This window comes from Diplotaxodon limnothrissa, linkage group LG20 (assembly GCF_057381915.1).
Source record: "Diplotaxodon limnothrissa isolate DT_005_m linkage group LG20, D_limnothrissa_male_GT1.1, whole genome shotgun sequence".
In the NCBI taxonomy this organism is placed as follows: domain Eukaryota; kingdom Metazoa; phylum Chordata; class Actinopteri; order Cichliformes; family Cichlidae; genus Diplotaxodon; species Diplotaxodon limnothrissa.
In genome coordinates this window covers 357,805-376,548 of record NC_140615.1, presented here as the reverse complement: position 1 = coordinate 376,548, position 18,744 = coordinate 357,805, and the positions used below count along the sequence as shown (strand labels likewise).

General features: G+C 38.2%; 1 protein-coding gene across 1 annotated transcript in view; it reads left to right on the top strand.

Annotated features, from left to right (window-relative positions):
- LOC146610157 (uncharacterized) overlaps positions 1 to 18,744 on the top strand; it is a 32,558-nt gene that overhangs the window by 6,130 nt on the left and 7,684 nt on the right. Inside the window, exons 12-18 of the mRNA XM_085345050.1 lie at positions 12,504 to 12,616; positions 12,741 to 12,959; positions 13,719 to 13,922; positions 14,125 to 14,253; positions 14,347 to 14,525; positions 17,147 to 17,323; positions 17,426 to 18,739. Coding sequence (XP_085201176.1) covers positions 12,504 to 12,616; positions 12,741 to 12,959; positions 13,719 to 13,922; positions 14,125 to 14,253; positions 14,347 to 14,525; positions 17,147 to 17,323; positions 17,426 to 18,739 — 2,335 coding nt within the window. The remainder of the gene's footprint in view (positions 1 to 12,503; positions 12,617 to 12,740; positions 12,960 to 13,718; positions 13,923 to 14,124; positions 14,254 to 14,346; positions 14,526 to 17,146; positions 17,324 to 17,425; positions 18,740 to 18,744) is intronic.

Here is an 18,744-nt window from a genome sequence, read left to right as displayed (position 1 = left end):
TAGCTCTGATGTCATCAGCAATTCTATTTCTTACTCTTCCTACCCTTCCTCTCCCCCCTCCTCATCTTCCTCTCCCCCCTCCTCATCTTCCTCTCCCCCCTCCTCGTCTTCCTCTTGCTCCTCCTTGTCCTTGTCATCCTCTTCATCCTACTTCTTCACCTCCACGTCCTCTTCCTCGGCTTCCTCTACTTCTCACTCTTTCTGCTCCCTCCATTGTACTCCGCACACACAGCTTACCTGTATTATAGTGCTTAGGCTGATTGCAAAGTGAACTAATTATCTAAAAAAGTTTTCACATGTGAAAGTGTGCCAGACAGTTGGCAAATTAGTGTTAATGATAGCCATACATGTGTATACTTTTGCTAGGAGTGTGTTGGAAATTTGGTAATTGAGTGTTGTGCAGTGAATTGTGCCTACAGTTTTGCAAAGTGTGTGTTACAAAATTGCAAACTGAGTGCAAAGCAGTTTTTGTGCTTTTAGTTTTGCAAACTCAGTGAGTGGTTTTGCTATAAGTCTGAATAGTTTTAGAGATTGTGCTACAGGAATCACAGTTAGGGTTTAAGCATTCAGAAAAAACTGTAAAGAATAATATAAGTTTCTACATGCTCCAGAAACCTTCAGATAAAACTCAGCACTTTTCCTCGACATTTTGCCGCAACATTTCAAAGAGCCGTAAAGTAAATAAACGGCAGACGTTTCATGCATACGCAGTACAGGAACGTAGCTTTTTCAGTGTGGATGAAAACAACTGAAAATGATAGTGTGGACGCGGAGTGTTTCTAGACATAAACACCGTTTTCAAATTTATCCAGATTAGTGTAGACGTAGCCTAAGCTGGTGGTGAGGAAATTCACGTAAATCCAGATGAGGCAACCCAGGAGCAATCGTAGAGGTAGGCACATTCAACTGCCACATCTATAAAATCAGTTTTCCTGAGTCATCTATGGACTTGGTGAATAGCAAGGTTAAACTTTAGTGCCCAGGAAAATAGGTCCCAGAGATCTGTTAATTTTAAGAGCTAGAACAACCTGTAAGAAGCATTATGAGATGTGATATTCATACCCTAGTTTTACTTTTGATGCTTCACAAAGAGTTAAAAGAAAAAAAAGGATTGTCCACAATATTAGACTTTAAATGGAGATTGGCATTTGCTTTGCCATGCCTAATCCTTCAGTGCTCCTCACTTTAAAAACAAAGCAGATGGAACATTTTGAGGAAGAGTTTGCTCTCTAAATGGTTCATCTGCTTGTGACAAAATCCGGAGAGCAGTTCTTTATTAAGAGAAACATCACTTTATACGCTTTCACAAACTTTACTCTCCCCTTTCCCTAGTCCTGTTGAAATCACTTTTGACCCAAATGACACCAGTTGCACCATGCTTAAATCCTTTTTTTACTGTTCATCGTGACCTTTGTACAAAAACACCTCCTATTCATGATACTATTGCACTTCATTCATTCAGAATCATTACAGAATGATTACTTCCACTTATTTTGTTACATTTATAATCCTGAATTTTAAGAAAATAACCATAGCGCAAACAAATTTTATATATTCCAGAACTCCATACTTTACCAATAATTATACGGCTAAAGATTCAGCACCTTATTTAGACCGACTCAGGCGGATGAGGCTTTGAGGATTTCAGTCTCTTCAACAGTCAGTCGTATACAGTTTTTCTGGCAACCACCAGAGCAAGATCGTATACAGAGAAGCGTTATTAATCACTCCAGTGCTCTTGAGTCTACTGGCAGCATGCTTTACACCACCACATCCTACACTTTGCATTGCAATTGATGATGTAAGGCTTGGCCATGGAAACCCATTCCATGAAGCTCTCTACACATTATTCTTGAGCTAACCTGGAGGCCACATGAAGATTAGACAGATTTGTCTAAGTATCTGACAAGTCATTGGCTGTAACAATTGACTCTGCTGAAACTTGGCAACATCTGAGCACTATTTTATATTACCCATCACATAAAATCCCCACTGATTGTTTGCCACTAATAATTGTCTCTAGAATATTCAGTACTAAGAAAGGTTCACAGCTGTACCATTCTAGAATTCACTGAGAATGACCCATTTTTTCACAAATGCTAGAGTTCAAATTCAGATTTTATTTGTCACATACACAGTTCAACATGTAGGGAAATGCTTGCGCCCAAGATTTAAGTGGGGGAGTGAAAACCTTTGGCAATATTGTGTATCTAGTGAGCGACAGTTCTCTGTAATAAATAAATAAATGAATGAATTTTAAAAATGCATTGCTAATATCAAAGCTCAGAGGAAAGTGCCCTAACTGCTTTGAGCAGATAGGAGGGAAACAGCAACTCAAATAACCACTTGTTGCAACTAAGCAGTGCTGGGGAGTAACGGAATACATGTACCAGCGTTACGTATTTGAAATACAGAACATGAGTAACTGTATTCCATTACAGTTACCATTTAAAATGATGATATTCAGAATACAGTTACAAATAAAGGAATTACACAGCGGTCTTTTCCTGTTTCATATGTTAGGCAATGCCCTCTCTATTTTTGGTAATTCCACGCCAGTGGAAACCCAAACAAAAATGCATTAAGAGGATCTAATGCCTGGGTCTCAATCTTGCAGCCCATGTCACCCCTACTTGCGGCCTGCATAATGACATGAAGAAATATTTTTCAAAATTATTATTCAAAAAATTATTTAACCCACTGGGGTCGACGGACACGCCGGCACGTCAAAATCGCATGACCAATTTAAGATGAAACAGCAACAAGATGCAGCAACCCAGAGTCTCCTTTTCAACCAATACCAATACTTTGTTCAAAAACTTAATGTGTTATTGTATTTCAAATTATAGCTTCATAATGATTACAGGACATCAGACTACTTGTTCTCATTGTTTAGTTATAAGAATAATCACATAGAAATTAAAAAACCTGAAGTTGTGTGTTAATTGACGCTATTTGAACACGTATATCTTTTCATTTTACATGTATATACTTGCCTGGATATTTCAACAAAAACATTCAACATTCACACTTTCACTCATTCACAGAAGTGCTCTGCCACACTACAAAGGCAATCAGGCAGCTAACTGGGGAAAGGGTAGTGTGCCGTGACTTATGAGATGAAATCTCTGAACACATTTTAATCACCACTATATCACTGTGATTGTGATCACTGTGATCTACATGTGTTTTGAAACTGGGTTTTTGGCGACCTGGTATATGTCAGTGTTTCTGTCTGTAGAGCACACAAAAAGGTTCAGACATTTTTCATTGTGCATGGTTGAGGTTTATTTTTTCCAAAGGAAAATAGGTCTACATATTCAACTTGAACGATAAAAGCAAAGTATCGATCCAATTTCCTTTCCTTCCTTAAACAGCTCCATTTCCTTCCAATTCACCTCTGTGTCAATTTCAAGATCCTGCTTCTTACTTTCAAAGAGCTTCATAACCTCGCTCCTCCATATTTATCTGATCTTCTCCATATGTATGCCTGACTACAGACCTGTTGGGTCTAACACTTAAACGCCGCTGGCTCAGAGACCAATCATTTGTGTACGACCACAGTGCTTTTTGTCTTTTACTTGCTGCAAGGGGAGCCTGAGCTCTTCATCTGATCTCAGCCAACTCCAAACTCTGGGACCCCTCTCACAGTCCTTTTATTAACATCAGTATTTACACAAACATCTCATTAATCATGCGACAGATAAGACACCCACCTGTGAACATGGGACGTGTGTGTCTGCGATGTGTGAGCATGTGATGTCACCAATATCCTCAGTCACCCCATATATGGCGTAACATTTTAACGAACCAGTGTTTAGAAAACAGAGCTGAGCATTCTTGCTAAAGATCTAATCACCTTGCTAAAGATCTAATCATCTTGCACAATGACAACCATATTGATGCACAATTCTCTAACAGGACTTTTAGTTGCTCTGCCCCAAGACTTTAGATGCACTTCCACCAGCTCTTCAAACTACAAACTCTCTCTGTACTTTTAAAACACGTCTCAAAACCCATCTATTCAGAACTCCATACCCTTTTATACTTGTTTATATACTTTCATGCTTGTTTTTTTTTTTACCTTATGTTTAAATTTTGTTTTGCTATACTTTATTATATTGTATTGTTGTATTATTGTAAGGTGACCTTCGGGGTCTTAAAGGCACCTATAAATAAAATGTATTATTATTATTATTATTATTATTGTTATTATTAATAATAAGGCAAGGCAAGGCAAGGCAAGTTTATCTGTATAGCACAATTCAACAACAATGTGATTCAAAGTGCTTTACAGAGACATTAGAAACAAAAACAAATAAAAAGCATGATTTAAAATTGATTAAAACAAGCAAACAAACAAACTAATTAACAAACAAACAAAACAGTATATAAAATCAAAACAGATAAAATCAGAACAATAGATAAAATCAGTAGTTAAATGTAAGTTTTGAAATTTAAGCTTAAAAGTTTTCTTCTACAACATCAGCTGTAACTGCTGCTACTTCACTGATGAACAGTTTAAGCACACCATCAACACGGAAAATAAATTATCAATAATCCATTTTAATAGCAGAAGTCTGTATGCCAACTTCAACAATATAAAGGAATATCTAAATGAGTTGGCAAATCCATTTGGAATTATTGCCATTTCTGAAACATGGATCAATGCGGAGAAAGGAATGGACTTTGGACTGGAGGGATATGAAGTGAATTTTGTAAATAGAAGGAACAAGAGTGGAGGGGGAGTAGCTGTGTATGTGGATAAAAACCTAAACTACAAGGTGGTAGAAAGTATGACAACTGTAATTGATAATTTACTAGAATGTATAACAATTGAAATTTATAAGGAAAAAGAAAAAAATGTAATAATTAGCTGTATATATAGAACACCTGGCTCTAGTATTCAAGTATTTAATGACTTCATAGAGGAAATATTCTCTAAAACAAATCAAAAAGTTATGTTGGTGATTTTAATATTGACCTGTTGAATCCAAAAAAGCATAAAATAAGATAAGATAAGATAAGATAACCTTTATTAGTCCCACACGTGGGAAATTTGTTTTGTCACAGCAGGAAGTGGACAGTGCAAAAGTTATGAGGCAAAAATTAGAATACAATAAGAATAAATACAGTACACAACTGTACAGAATAGAATAAAATAAAATACTATATACAGTAGAATAAAATAAAATAAATATACAATAAGATAAAAATAGAATACAAATACAAATACTATATACAACTGAGTAAAAATACAACGATGACAGAAAGGATTATTGCACTTAGTATTATTGCATATGTATGGATGTGTGTGCTTGATCAGTTAAAGTCTTTATTATGGAGTCTGACAGCAGTGGGGAGGAAAGACCTGCGAAATCTCTCCGTCCCACACCGTGGGTGCCGCAGTCTCCCACTGAAGGAGCTGCTCAGTGCTGTCACAGTCTGCTGCATGGGGTGGGAGATGTTGTCCATCAGGGATGACAGCTTAGCCGCCGTTCTCCTGTCACTCACCACCTCCACTGGGTCCAGAGGGCATCCTAGAACAGAGCTGGCCCTTCGGATCACCCTGTTCAGTCTCTTCCTGTCCCCAGCAGAGATGCTGCCGCCCCAGCAGACCACACCATAAAAGATAGCAGAAGCCACAACAGAGTCATAGAATTTCTTCAGGAGTGGGCCCTCCACTCCAAACGACCTGAGTCTCCACAGCAGGTACAGCCTGCTCTGCCCTTTCCTGTAGAGGGCGTCTGAGTTATGAGTCCAGTCCAGTCTATTGTTCAGATGAACACCAAGGTACCTGTGGCTGTCCACAGCCTCAATGTCCATACCTTGGATGTTCAGTGGTTGCAGTGGAGAATGCTTGTGCCTGCGGAAGTCTACCACCAGTTCCTTGGTTTTACTGGCGTTGATCTGGAGGTAGTTCAGCTGGCACCAGTCCACAAAGTCTTGGGTCAGACCTCTGTACTCCTTGTCGTCCCCATCAGTGATGAGGCCGACTATTGCAGAGTCATCAGAGAACTTCTGCAGGAAGCACTGGGTGGAATTGTGGGAGAAGTCTGCAGTGTAGATGGTGAAGAGGAACGGAGCCAGAACCGTTCCCTGTGGGGCCCCCGTACTGCAGACGACCCTGTCCGACACACAGCCCTGAGTCCTCACATACTGTGGTCGGTCGGTGAGGTAGTCCAGGATCCAGGTAGTGAGGTGATGGTCCACTCCAGAGTTCACCAGCTTGTCCTTTAGAACCGAGGGAAGAATGGTGTTGAAGGCACTGGAGAAATCAAAGAACATGATTCTCACAGTGCTTCCAGCGGTCTCCAGGTGAGCGAGGGAACGATGTAGGAGGTGAATGACGGCATCATCCGCTCCAATGCCAGGCTGGTAGGCAAACTGAAGTGGGTCCAGTGATGAGCTTATTAGGCGCCGAAGCTGAGCCAGGACCAACCGCTCCAGGGTCTTCATCAGGTGGGATGTCAGAGCCACCGGCCTGTAGCTGTTGAGGTCCTTGGGGCGTGAAGTCTTTGGCACTGGTACAACACAGGAGGTTTTCCAGAGCTGTGGGACTCTTCCCAACCTCAGGCTCAGGTTGAAGAGGTGCTCCATCACCCCACACAGTTGGTCCGCGCAGGACCTGACGACCCTCGAGCTGATGCCATCTGGACCCGCTGCCTTCTTGCCATTAATCCTCCTCAGTTCCCTCCTAACCTGGGTGGTTGAGAGAGACAGGCTGGAGCCTTGTGTTGAGTGTGTATTGGATGCTGTTGTTGGGGGTGGGGGGGAGTGAGCAGGGTGAATAGAGGAGGTGTGAAGTGTCTGAGGTGGAACAGCAGCAGTGGGGGTGGGTGAGTCTGCAGCCGATGTTGCAGACTGCCTCATGGCTGAGTCAAATCTGTTGAAGAAATGATTCAGTTCATTTGCCCATCTCACATCCCTCCCAGGCAGAGAGTTCTGCTGTTTGTGGCCCGAGATGGTTCTGAGGCCTCTCCAGACTTCACCAACGTTGTTTTGTTGAAGCTGGTTCTCCATCTTCTGCCTGTAGCTCTCCTTCCCATTCCTTATCAGTCCCCTCAGCTCTCTCTGCACCCTTTTCAACTCCTCTTTGTCTCTGGATTTGAAGGCCCTCCTCTTCTGCTTGAGGACGGTTTTAATTTCTGGGGTAATCCAAGGTTTGTTGTTGGAGAAACACCGTACAGTCCTGGTAGGTACAGTGTTATCCACACAGAAGTTTATATAGTCAGTAATGCATGTAGTAAGGCTGTCGATGTCCTCACCGTGGTCATCACAAATCACCTCCCACACAGTCGACTCAAAACAATCCTTAAGAGCCTCCTCGCTCTCCTCTGACCATCTCTGTACTGTGCGGGTGGCTGGTGGCTCCCTGCGCACTAAGGGCTCATACACAGGGACAAGGTGCACCAGGTTGTGATCAGATCTGCCCAGGGGAGGGAGAGGTGATGAACTGTATGCCTCTTCTGCATTGGCATACAGTAAGTCCAGTGTTTTATTGACTCTGGTTGGGCAGGTCACATACTGGGTGAAGGTGGGCAGTGTGGAGTCCAGTGAGGCATGATTGAAGTCCCCTGATATTATGAGAAGGGCTCTCGGTGATTGTGTTTGCAGTCTGCTGACCACAGAGTGGAGAGAGTCACAGGCTGCATCCGCGTTGGCCGAGGGGGGGACATACGCTGTTATCGCGATAACATGCGAGAACTCCCGGGGCAGGTAGTACGGACGCATGCTAATGGCTAACAGCTCAATGTCTCTGCTGCAGAGTTGCTCTTTTACAGTGATGTGCCCAGGGTTACACCATCTGTCGTTCACAAAAACTGCCAGTCCCCCTCCTTTCCTCTTACCGCTGTCTCTGGTCCTGTCCGCTCGCAGCAGCTGGAATCCCGGTAGTGTCACGCTTGTGTCCGGAGTTAGCGATGTTAGCCACGACTCCGTTAGCATCATGATGCTACATTGCCGGTACTCCCTCTGTGACCAGGTTAGCGACATGAGCTCATCCATCTTATTGGGCAAAGATCTTACGTTTCCAATAATTACAGAAGGAAGAGATGGTCGATAACGTCTCCTTCTCGGGCGACGGCGCTCCTTCCCAGCACGACACCCCCGTCTTTTCCTCCTCAGCTCGCTGGGAATATCGGGTCTGTCCGCCGGCAGTACCGCTGCAGGACTCAGCGCTAACAGCTGATCCTTACTGTAAACAAAGGATCTCTGCTCTGGGTCCCCAGACACGGGTGAAAAAAGTAGAAATGACCGACGAATTCCTAAACACTATGTACAGTTTGAGTTTACATCCTAAAATAACCAGGCCTAGCAGAATTACACCACATTGTGCCACCTTACTTGACAATATTTTCACTAACAATATGGAAAACAACATTGTGAGCGGATTATTAATTAATGACATCAGTGATCACCTACCAGTTTTTGCAGTTTATGACACTAATTATAAGAAAAATCAGCATGAAGAACAACTGAGATACAGACGTGTAAGGACAGAAGAAACTATGACTGCATTTAAGAACGATCTATTAAATCAGGACTGGGACAATGTGTACAAAGAAGCTGATATTGATATTGCATATGGCATATTTTTAAGAATATTCATGGAGTTGTACGATAAAAACTGTCCAACAATAAAATACAACAGAAAGCACAAATATTCAGATAGACCATGGCTCACTAAGGGTTTACAAAATGCATGTAAAAAGAAAAATACACTCTATAGGGAATACCTAAAACAAAGAACAAAAGATGCTGAAAATAAATATAAAAAATACAAAAATAAGTTGACCAATATTATACGTGTATGTAGAAAGGAGTATTATAGTAAAATATTGAACAACAATAAACATAATATGAAAGGAATATGGGATGTTTTAAACGGTATCATTAAAAATAATTCTGGACAACAAAGTTATCCACAATACTTTATCGATAATGGCAATATTATGGAAAACACTGCTGATAAGGTCAACAGCTTTAATCATTATTTTGTAAATATTGGACCAAAACTGGCAGAACAAATTCCTGAGTCACTGCCATCAGTAGAATGTAGTGAAAACCTGATTGATAGGAACCCTAACTCAATGTTCCTCACATCAGTGGAGGAAAAAGAAATAATTGACATTGTACACATGTGTAAATATAAAACATCTACTGATTGTAATGATATTGACATGAAAATCGTCAAGAAGGTCATTGAAGGAATTGTAGGACCTCTAACATATATTTGCAACTTATCATTTCAGACGGGAAAAGTGGCAAACAAAATGAAAATAGCTAAAGTTGTGCCGCTGTATAAAACCGGGGATAGACGCCACTTCACAAATTACAGGCCTGTTTCTTTACTACCACAATTCTCCAAAATCCTAGAAAACCTGTTTAATAAACGATTAGACAAATTCTTAGATAAATATAAATTACTCTCTGACAGTCAATATGGATTCAGATCAAAAAGATCAACATCTCTGGCATTAATCGAATCAATTGAGGAGATTATGAATGCTATAGATCAGAAACAGTATGCAGCTGGAGTATTTCTGGATCTCAAGAAAGCATTCGACACAATCAATCATGACATATTAATTAATAAACTGGAACGGTATGGGATTAGGGGGGTTGTACTGCAATGGGTGAAAAATTATTTAAGTGACCGGAAACAATTTGTGAAGCTGGGTGTCCATTCCTCATCATGCTTGGACATTGCTTGTGGTGTTCCACAAGGCTCTGTACTGGGTCCAAAATTATTTATTATTTATATAAATGATATTTGTAAGGCATCTGATATATTAAAATTTGTATTATTTGCAGATGACACAAATATTTTTTGTTCTGGGGGGAATCTAAAGGAGCTGCTGGATACAATTACTTCAGAAATGTGCAAAATTAAAAAATGGTTTAACAGGAACAAACTATCGCTAAATCTAAGTAAAACTAAAATTATCTTATTTGGGAATTCCCTTAGAAATGCACAAGTGCAGATTCATGTAGATGGTGTGGAAATTGAAAGAGTACTTGAACATAAGTTTCTTGGTGTGATTATAGATGATAAATTAAACTGGAAATCTCATATAAATCATATACATAACAAAATTTCAAGAAGTGTCTCAATCTTGAGTAAAGTAAAACACATTCTGGACCACAAATCACTCCACATTCTCTATTGTTCCCTGATTGCACCGTATTTGAATTACTGTGCAGAGGTTTCGAGCAATACTTACAAATGTTCGCTATCATCAATCTTTATATTACAAAAAAGGGCCATAAGGATAATCCATAAAACTGGTTACAGAGATCATACAAATCCACTATTCTTAAAATCAAAAATTCTAAAATTCACAGATCTGGTTCATTTTCTCACAGCACAAATTATATATAAAGCAATAAATAACCTGCTTCCTGACAATATTCTAAAAATGTTTTCTAAAAGGGAACGGGGATACAATTTGAGGGGGGAATTAAATTTAAAACATCCTCGTATCCGTACAACATTAAAAAAATTTTGCATCTCTGTGAGTGGAGTGAAGCTGTGGAACAGACTAAGTAAAGATATGAAGCAATGTCCAAGCATGGCGCAGTTTAAAAGCGGTTTAAGGATACGGTTTTTACAGGGTACAGGGAAAAGGTAGAGATTTGATAGGGTGTTCTTGTCTAATATTTTCATGTGTGTGCGCATGCACGGGTTTGTTGGTATGGGTATATATATATATATATATATATATATATATATATATATATATATATATATATATAATTGTAGGCTGTGTATCCTTGAGGTGTTAATGGGGTTATTGAAAATGTGTATATGTGCGTATGTGTGTATATACGTATGTATGGATAGATAGAAACATATATGTGTATATATTTAAAAAATAAAAAATAAAAATTACACATAACATATAATGTAATTGCAAGGAGGTATTTCTGTAGTCTATTGATACTAGATAGTGGAAAAGGGGTGGGATTAAATAAGCTTATGCTTCTTCCTGCTCCTTTTTGAACATGGACGTTATTTGGAGTTGTGGTTGCTCGTTTTCCTTTTATTTGCTTTGTTCATTTGTCTCTTTTAATTCTATTTTTTTTATACTTTTTCAACATGTTCAAAATAAAGATTCAATCAATCAATCAATCAATCAAAGTGTGGATTTGGTGCTTTATTAAAATGCAGCTGAGAATAGGTGAGTCTTCAACCTGGATTTAAATAAACTGAGTGTTTCAGCTGATCTGAGGCTTTCTGGGAGTTTGTTCCAGATATAAGGAGAATAAAAGCTGAATGCAGCTTCTCCGTGTCTGGTTCTGACTCTGGGAACTGATAAAAGACCAGATCCAGATGACCTGAGGGATCTGGAAGGTTCATACTGGGTCAGGAGGTCACTGATGTATTTTGGTCCTAAACCATTCAGAGCTTTATAGACCAGCATCAGAACTTTAAAGTCTATCCTCTGACGGACAGGCAGCCAGTGTAAAGACCTCAGAGCTGGACTGATGTGGTCCACTTTTTTGGTCTTAGTGAGGACTCGAGCAGCAGAGTTCTGAATGAGCTGTCTGACGGATTTTTTAGGTAGACCTGTAAAGATGCTGTTACAGTAATCAAGCCTACTAAAGATGAATGCATGGACTAGTTTTTCCAGGTCCTGTTGAGACATCAGATCTTTTATCCTTGAAATATTCTTGAGGTGATAGTAAGCTGATTTTGTTATTGTCTTAATGTGTTTTTCTAAGTTTAGGTCTGCATCCATAACTACACCCAAATTTCTCGCCTGGTTTGTGGTTTTTAGGTGTATAGATTGAAGTTCTCTGGTGACCTGTAATCGTTTTTCTTTGGCGCCAAAGACTATTACCTCAGTTTTGTTTTTGTTTAGCTGGAGAAAATTGTGGCACAACCAGTCATTAATTTCCTCAATGCATTTACCAAGAGCCTGTACAGGGCCTCGGTCTCCTGGCGACATTGTGATATATATTTGTGTGTCATCTGCATAGCTGTGGTAGTTTATTTTGTTGTTCTTTATAATCTGTGCCAGTGGGAGCATGTAAATGTTAAACAGAAGGGGTCCCAAGATGGAACCTTGGGGAACTCCACATGTGATACTTGTCTGCTCAGATGTGAAGTTACCTATTGATACAAAGTATTTCCTGTTTTCTAAGTATGTTTTGAACCAGTTTAGTACAGTTCCTGAAAGACCTGCCCAGTTCTCCAGTCATTTGAGTAATATGTTGTGGTCATAATAATAATAATAATAATAATAATAATAATAACTTGATTTTACCAAATGGTAAACTACTAACTCGTAAATTGAAGAAAAATGTGAGGTTTTTGGAGAATTCTTTTTAAGTTAAGTATAGTGCAAAGCTATTTAGGGGATTGGATTCCAAGTGCTAGTAGACTGAAAATATAAAACTATGACTCAACTATCATTGACTTATCTGTAGGTGTGAGAGTGAAAATGTACATTACATGCCAGAAATGTTAGCGTTTCCAATCCTTTTCCATATTATAGGAGTGGAAGCACCATCGCTGAATATAATGTCACTGCTGCTACTACAGTCATCCAAACACTAAACAATGGAATTTTTGACCAGCTAGCAAAAATCTACTCTATGATATCAGATGGTAAGCACTTGTCTACATTTGTGATTTTATTCAATTTTACATATATGTTTAATGTCATATCAAAAAACACATGAGATCAGATGATTGTTTAATCATTTTTTTATATTTATGTTCATTTTTATAGAGCCACGTTTTCTGGATTTTAAAATTGAAGGTAGTGGATTTTGGGAGGATAAAGTCATTGTAACATGTGGCCATCCACCATTGGATCTCTTTGGTACTGACTGGAGAGCAGAGTGGAGACGTGATGGCAATGTCATAGTTGCAGATGGAGTACATACCATTTCAAAAAACAACAGTCACTCAGTCTTATCTGTGTCACAGTTCATTCGTGCTGACAGTGGTAAGAAGCAAACAACTGCATTCCATGGGGAAATTCACAAATCATATACATTTAAAATGCGAGTGTAGTCTCAGCATTTTTTAGTGATTCAGCAAGTGCAATTACAACATTCTGATTGGCTTAAGGGTAAAACTTGTTTGGTTCAGAAAAAAACATCACATGTATCTTTTATCATAACTCTTTTACGTGGCCTATCGACACAATTTAAAATCTGGTATATAGTTTGAAGTCCGCACTTCTGACCCAAGTTGAAATGGAGTCGCTGGGTTGCTGCAACCCCAGAGGGTTAAGGAAAACGTTGTTACTGCAATGGAGCAATCAATATTAGTGCAGAAGGACTGAAATCATTTGATTTAAATAGTTAAACCATTGCTGTTGCACAAGCCTTTCTCAAGAGAAAGAAATACCAAATTACAAGTGCCAGTGTAAATGTGTACTTGTGTGAACACAGATGTCAACTAATTCATATTAGAAATCCTATTTAAATTTGGAAATAAGTGGTTGCTGAGCTCTTAATAATATAACAGTAAAATAAAATGTTGCTAGACAGAGAATGGTATTCTTGAAACAAAATGGAGCAAAAACTCGTTATCAGCTACATTATTGCTTTTTTGTAGGAAACACTGAATCTGCATAGGAGAACCAGCCATATTACAACTGTATAATACAGAAATAAGTGACACTGTCAACCCATATATTATTATTTTTGTTTGGCAACACTATTTTATTTATGTATATAATAATTTACTTTCATTCCAGGAAATTATGAATGCAGGCTCATACGGGAAAAGGATGAATCATTTTATCGACAACGATCCAATGGAGCCTTCACACTCAAAGAGAAACCCTTGATCAGAGTGGACCCAATTCAAAAATTTTTGAATTGTAGTGGTCAAAATGTGCCACTAAGCTGCACTGTCAACAATGACTACAATATTAATTTCACAAACGTGAATATTAGCGGTAAATCTGAAACAAAGAATCAACAAAATGCAAATCAGCTATTGGGAAATAATTTCTCTGCTCATCTTGCAATACTTACGTTATTTACTAATATGAGACAAAACTTTTTAAAAACTAGTCTGATTAATATTACATCAGATCTGAATGTTTAGCTTGTATTGCTATTCATATTGACTTTGTTGTTTCTGCGATTTATCCAAAGGTAAAAAAAGCATTACCTATCAATATAAAACTGATAGCTGTACAGACAAAGAGCAGGATACAATTACCTGTCAATCAACTACCTATCCTGAATTCAAAGAAACAATAACACTCAGATTTTACAAAGGAAGTGAGTATTAACACATTATAAAGCAATTTATTAAATTCAGGTTAAAAATTATCTACATTTAATAAGGTCTTTTTTTTGTTTTTGTTTTATTAGATCCTCAAATGTGTGATGATAAAGAATTTGGAAAGGCAGTTAGTGGTTCCAGAGCCAGAATACCCTGTGCAAACAATGAGGTAGGAGAAAAGAGTGCATTGTGCAACATCACAACATATACTGAAATACGAGACACCTGCATACTGCAACCCATTAAGGAGCTGCTTGACCAATCTGAGGTGACTTATATAAACTGCCATGTTCTTTTTAGTTCTTTGTATTGTGGAAAATGTACCTTAGAGATAAATCACAATATTACATATTTTAAAGAGTTTAGAAAGTTCACCTAAGTGAAGCCACAAAAATATTACACAAACCTCTCTTTAAGTTACTCTTTTAATTAAAGTTAATTTGCTATGTGTTTTACTTGACAACTGTGACTATAAATTTCAAAACTAGATTATATCAAATGATAAGATAGGCTCTTAAATGACTAATTTTTTCTACTCTACATTTCAATTTTGCTGATGATGGAAATGACCATGTAATGTAATGTAAAATATAAATGGTTCTCAACACAATCCTGTTGATTCTATTCTGGGCTATAATGGAAGATGAATCCACCTCTCAAATTATTACAGCTCCTTCAACCAGTTTCCAAATGGATGGTATCCTGTTAGACAGCAAAACGATCATGGTCTTAGGATTAAGTGGTGTTTTTATTTCTTGGTGAACATACTTGAGTTTTAGTTGACTTTAGTTTTCTAGTGTTAGTTTCAAGTTCCAGGGCTCTATGTACTACAAAGTAAGTTAAATATATACAGGGATTCTTTCCATTATTTGGATTCAATTGCCCTAACGTCAAACATCACAACTACTAAGTTAACTAAGTTTCAGCTATAAAATTAGAGATATAATTCTCCTCTTTCAAGGAACATTTGAATTCTCTCTCTAGCCCAAAATGGTTAAAGCATTACAGTGATGTGAACTGCACATGTTAACTAGTATCTAGTAGAAGCTGATTTTTCTGTCTGTGTTCAGACAACAGTACCTTCTGAATGCGTTGTGCTAACATGATACTTAAAATATCACCATAAAGCTTGTCTTCTCTTCCTTCCGAAAGCATCAGAGCTGGGGCAGGTGCTGTGCCAATGGTGAAAAAAAAGAGTTAAATAAATGTTTAAATTTGCATAACGCAGTTTTAGTTATTATTCTTTCAGCTGGAACCTTGATGTTGTTTAATAGTCTGAGAATAAGTAAAATACAAATACAAAATGTAGGAAATGTAATATTCCCTAATTTAAAGTAACCAATTTATATTGTCCACAAGTACAAATAGATGCCCCTAAATTGTACGTGCTTTGGAGTTTGTAAGTGCTTTTCGAGTTTTGGGAGCTGAAAGAGCCGGTTCTCTAAAAGGAGCCGGAAATCCCATCACTACAGAAAACCCTGGTTCACCCCAAAGTTACCCGGATAAGACAAAGTTCTGCTTCATAGTACAAACCTCAGAAAGTTAAAAAGAAAAAAAAGATAAAAAAGGATAACCACTGCACCAAAAAACCCCGCACAACAGAAATTAAAGTAAGCTGCAATGAGTCAATGCTTATCAAGTCCTTTAACTTTGTGCAATACATGTTTTACAGTTTTATACCATTTGTGATGACAGACAAACTGTTAATACAATTTGTGATGACAGACAAACTGTTAATACAAAATAAACTTGTCACCCATTTAATAAAAATAAAACTTGTCAAATAAATAACCACAAAGTAAGCAGGTAGTTTAAGTTTATAAAGTATGCACAAAAAAACACTTTTTCAATAAATAACCACAAAGTAAGTAAGTAGTGTTTCTTTGTTTTGCCACTACAGCACTATTTACAATTTGTGATCAGAAGACATGGAAAGCACAAATGAAACACGGTATTAGCGATGGTAAATTCGATTCTTTTTACTGAATCGAGTTTTAATGAGTCACTTACCAAAGTGAATCGGTTTTTTAGTCATTTGATTCACTGTGTCAGTTGACCAGAGAGTGCAAAAAATGTACATTTTCAATCAAACTTAATTTGTTTCCCTTTTCATGTAAATCCTACTGCTAAGATGAATGATTCTAAAAGAAAACAACTATTTTATAGAGCAAAAAAGAGCAAAAACATTTCTAAAATTAAGCAATTTCCTATCAAAGTTGCTTAATAAACATTTATTTTATTTTATTTTATTAGTATTTTCCTTAAATGTGTTAAATATATATTTTCTCATCTAAATGTCCACTGAGCTGTGAGCCAGGGGGCGGTAATGCGCCTTAACATTGGTTGCCAACCAAGAAGAAGAAGAAGCTGTGAGCCAGGAGGGAGGGGGTGAGCGAGTCCTAAGTGATTCGCTTAGGCAGAGCGATGCTACTGTGAACCGAGGAGCTATTTTCTTGATGTGAGCTTCTACTCAGGGTTTTTTCTTCCAGTTCAGAGCAGAAGTTTTTTTGTTACGATACTGGATGTTGTGTTTTTCTCCACAATTTTAATTATAAGCTAGATACATTGCTGCTAACAGCAACAGGGATGAGTCAGTGAGTCAGTTGGGCTTGTGAATCATGATTCATGAGTCAGTAAAGTGATTCTCGAGTATTGAACGATTCGTTCATGATTCGCGCATCACTACACGGTATTCACTGTTCGGTTTATAACTGCAGGCAGATTAAGGTTAAAAGACTGTAGTAAACGTAAGCCAGATTCTGTGAGGATTTCTACAAACAAAAACCTTTGAGATAGGAATTAGTAAATAGGAAGCCCAAGTTTGTCATTCTAACTTAAACATTGAGTTAAATTGTGAAACTAAATACTTTTTCTCTTCAACTCTTGCAGGTCTTGACTGCCACTACACTGCCAGCATTTTTGCAACAGCTCAGCAATGTTACTAATGGGAATTCTGAGCAAGTGGTTAACTCACCTAAAAATATTGATGCTGTTGTTCAAATCCTCAGAAATGTAGCCAACAGAATAGAATTATTCAATATCTCAATCAATGAAAACTCAATGAAGGTACATGCTAGTTTACTGAAGTTTGAGTATTCTAAATAATACATGCTTTTTTTTAATTTTGTATTTGTTTATTCAATCTAATACTTTTTTTTTTTACTGTAGGATATCCTGATAACTGCAGGTGTTCTCACCACAGATCAGGCAAGGGACTCATGGAACTTTCTGAACAAAAACAATGAAAGTATCTCGTATAGCATCTCTAACCCTGACGGTGTTAGTTCATCATTATTGCAGTCTCTTGAAATAATAACAAAACACCTTGCCAGTTTCAATAATTCTGGTATTGACACGCCTTTTATCATCTTGAACAGAACTATATACACAAACCCTATCATTGGTGATTTTAATTCTTCAGTGGTGATAGAAATACCACAGAATGAGGGTAAAAATAAGTCAATCACAGTGATAACATTTGCCTCGCTGAATAATGTACTCCCTGCAAGAGAAATAGACAATTCATCGATTAAGGTCATCGGTGGCAGGGTTGTACTTGTTCAGTCCAGTGGCCAAATCAATAATATCTCTTTGACATTTGATATTTTAAATGATACACTGAGAGATCCAAAATGTGTCTTCTGGAACTTCAATCTCCTTAATGGTCTCGGAGGATGGGACGATGAGGGCTGTGAAGTGGTAAATACAAATGAAACTGGAACTGTCACCTGCAACTGCAACCACCTGACCTCATTCTCTATCCTGATGTCACCAAACAGTCCAATTAGCCCAATTTTGGACTATATAACCTACATCGGAGTTGGCATTTCCATGGGTTCCTTGGTCATATGTCTCATCATTGAAGTTAACATTGCTGTGTCCCTCCTGATTGCAGATATTTGGTTTATAATTGGAGCAGCCATTTCAGATGCAAATCATAAAAACCACTCAGCATGCACTGCAACTACCTTTTTTATCCATTTGTTCTACCTAGCTCTGTTCTTCTGGATGTTTGCCTCAGCTTTGTTGCTGCTCTACCGTACAACTAATGTCTTTGGTGGGGGTTTGTCTAAAGCATCTATGCTGGCCATTGGATTTTCTCTAGGCTACGGAGCTCCTCTAATCATAGCAACAGTAACTATAGCTGCAACTGCACCAGACAACAAATATATCAGAGAAAATGTAATCTGCTGGCTCAACTGGGATGAGTCCAAAGCTCTACTGGCGTTTGTGATTCCTGCACTTTCAATAGTGCTGATAAATCTCATTATCCTGGTTGTGGTTTTGTACAAAATTATAAGGAGAAGGGTTGGAACAACTGCTGCACAAGCAGGTGAAAAGAGCGTTTTACTGGTTATTGTCAAGAGCTTGGCTGTGCTTACACCATTTTTTGGAATAACTTGGGGTTTGGGAGCTGGACTTCTGGTGCATCCAAGAGACATAGGAATCAATATTGCATTCGCACTCTTCAATTCGCTACAGGTACA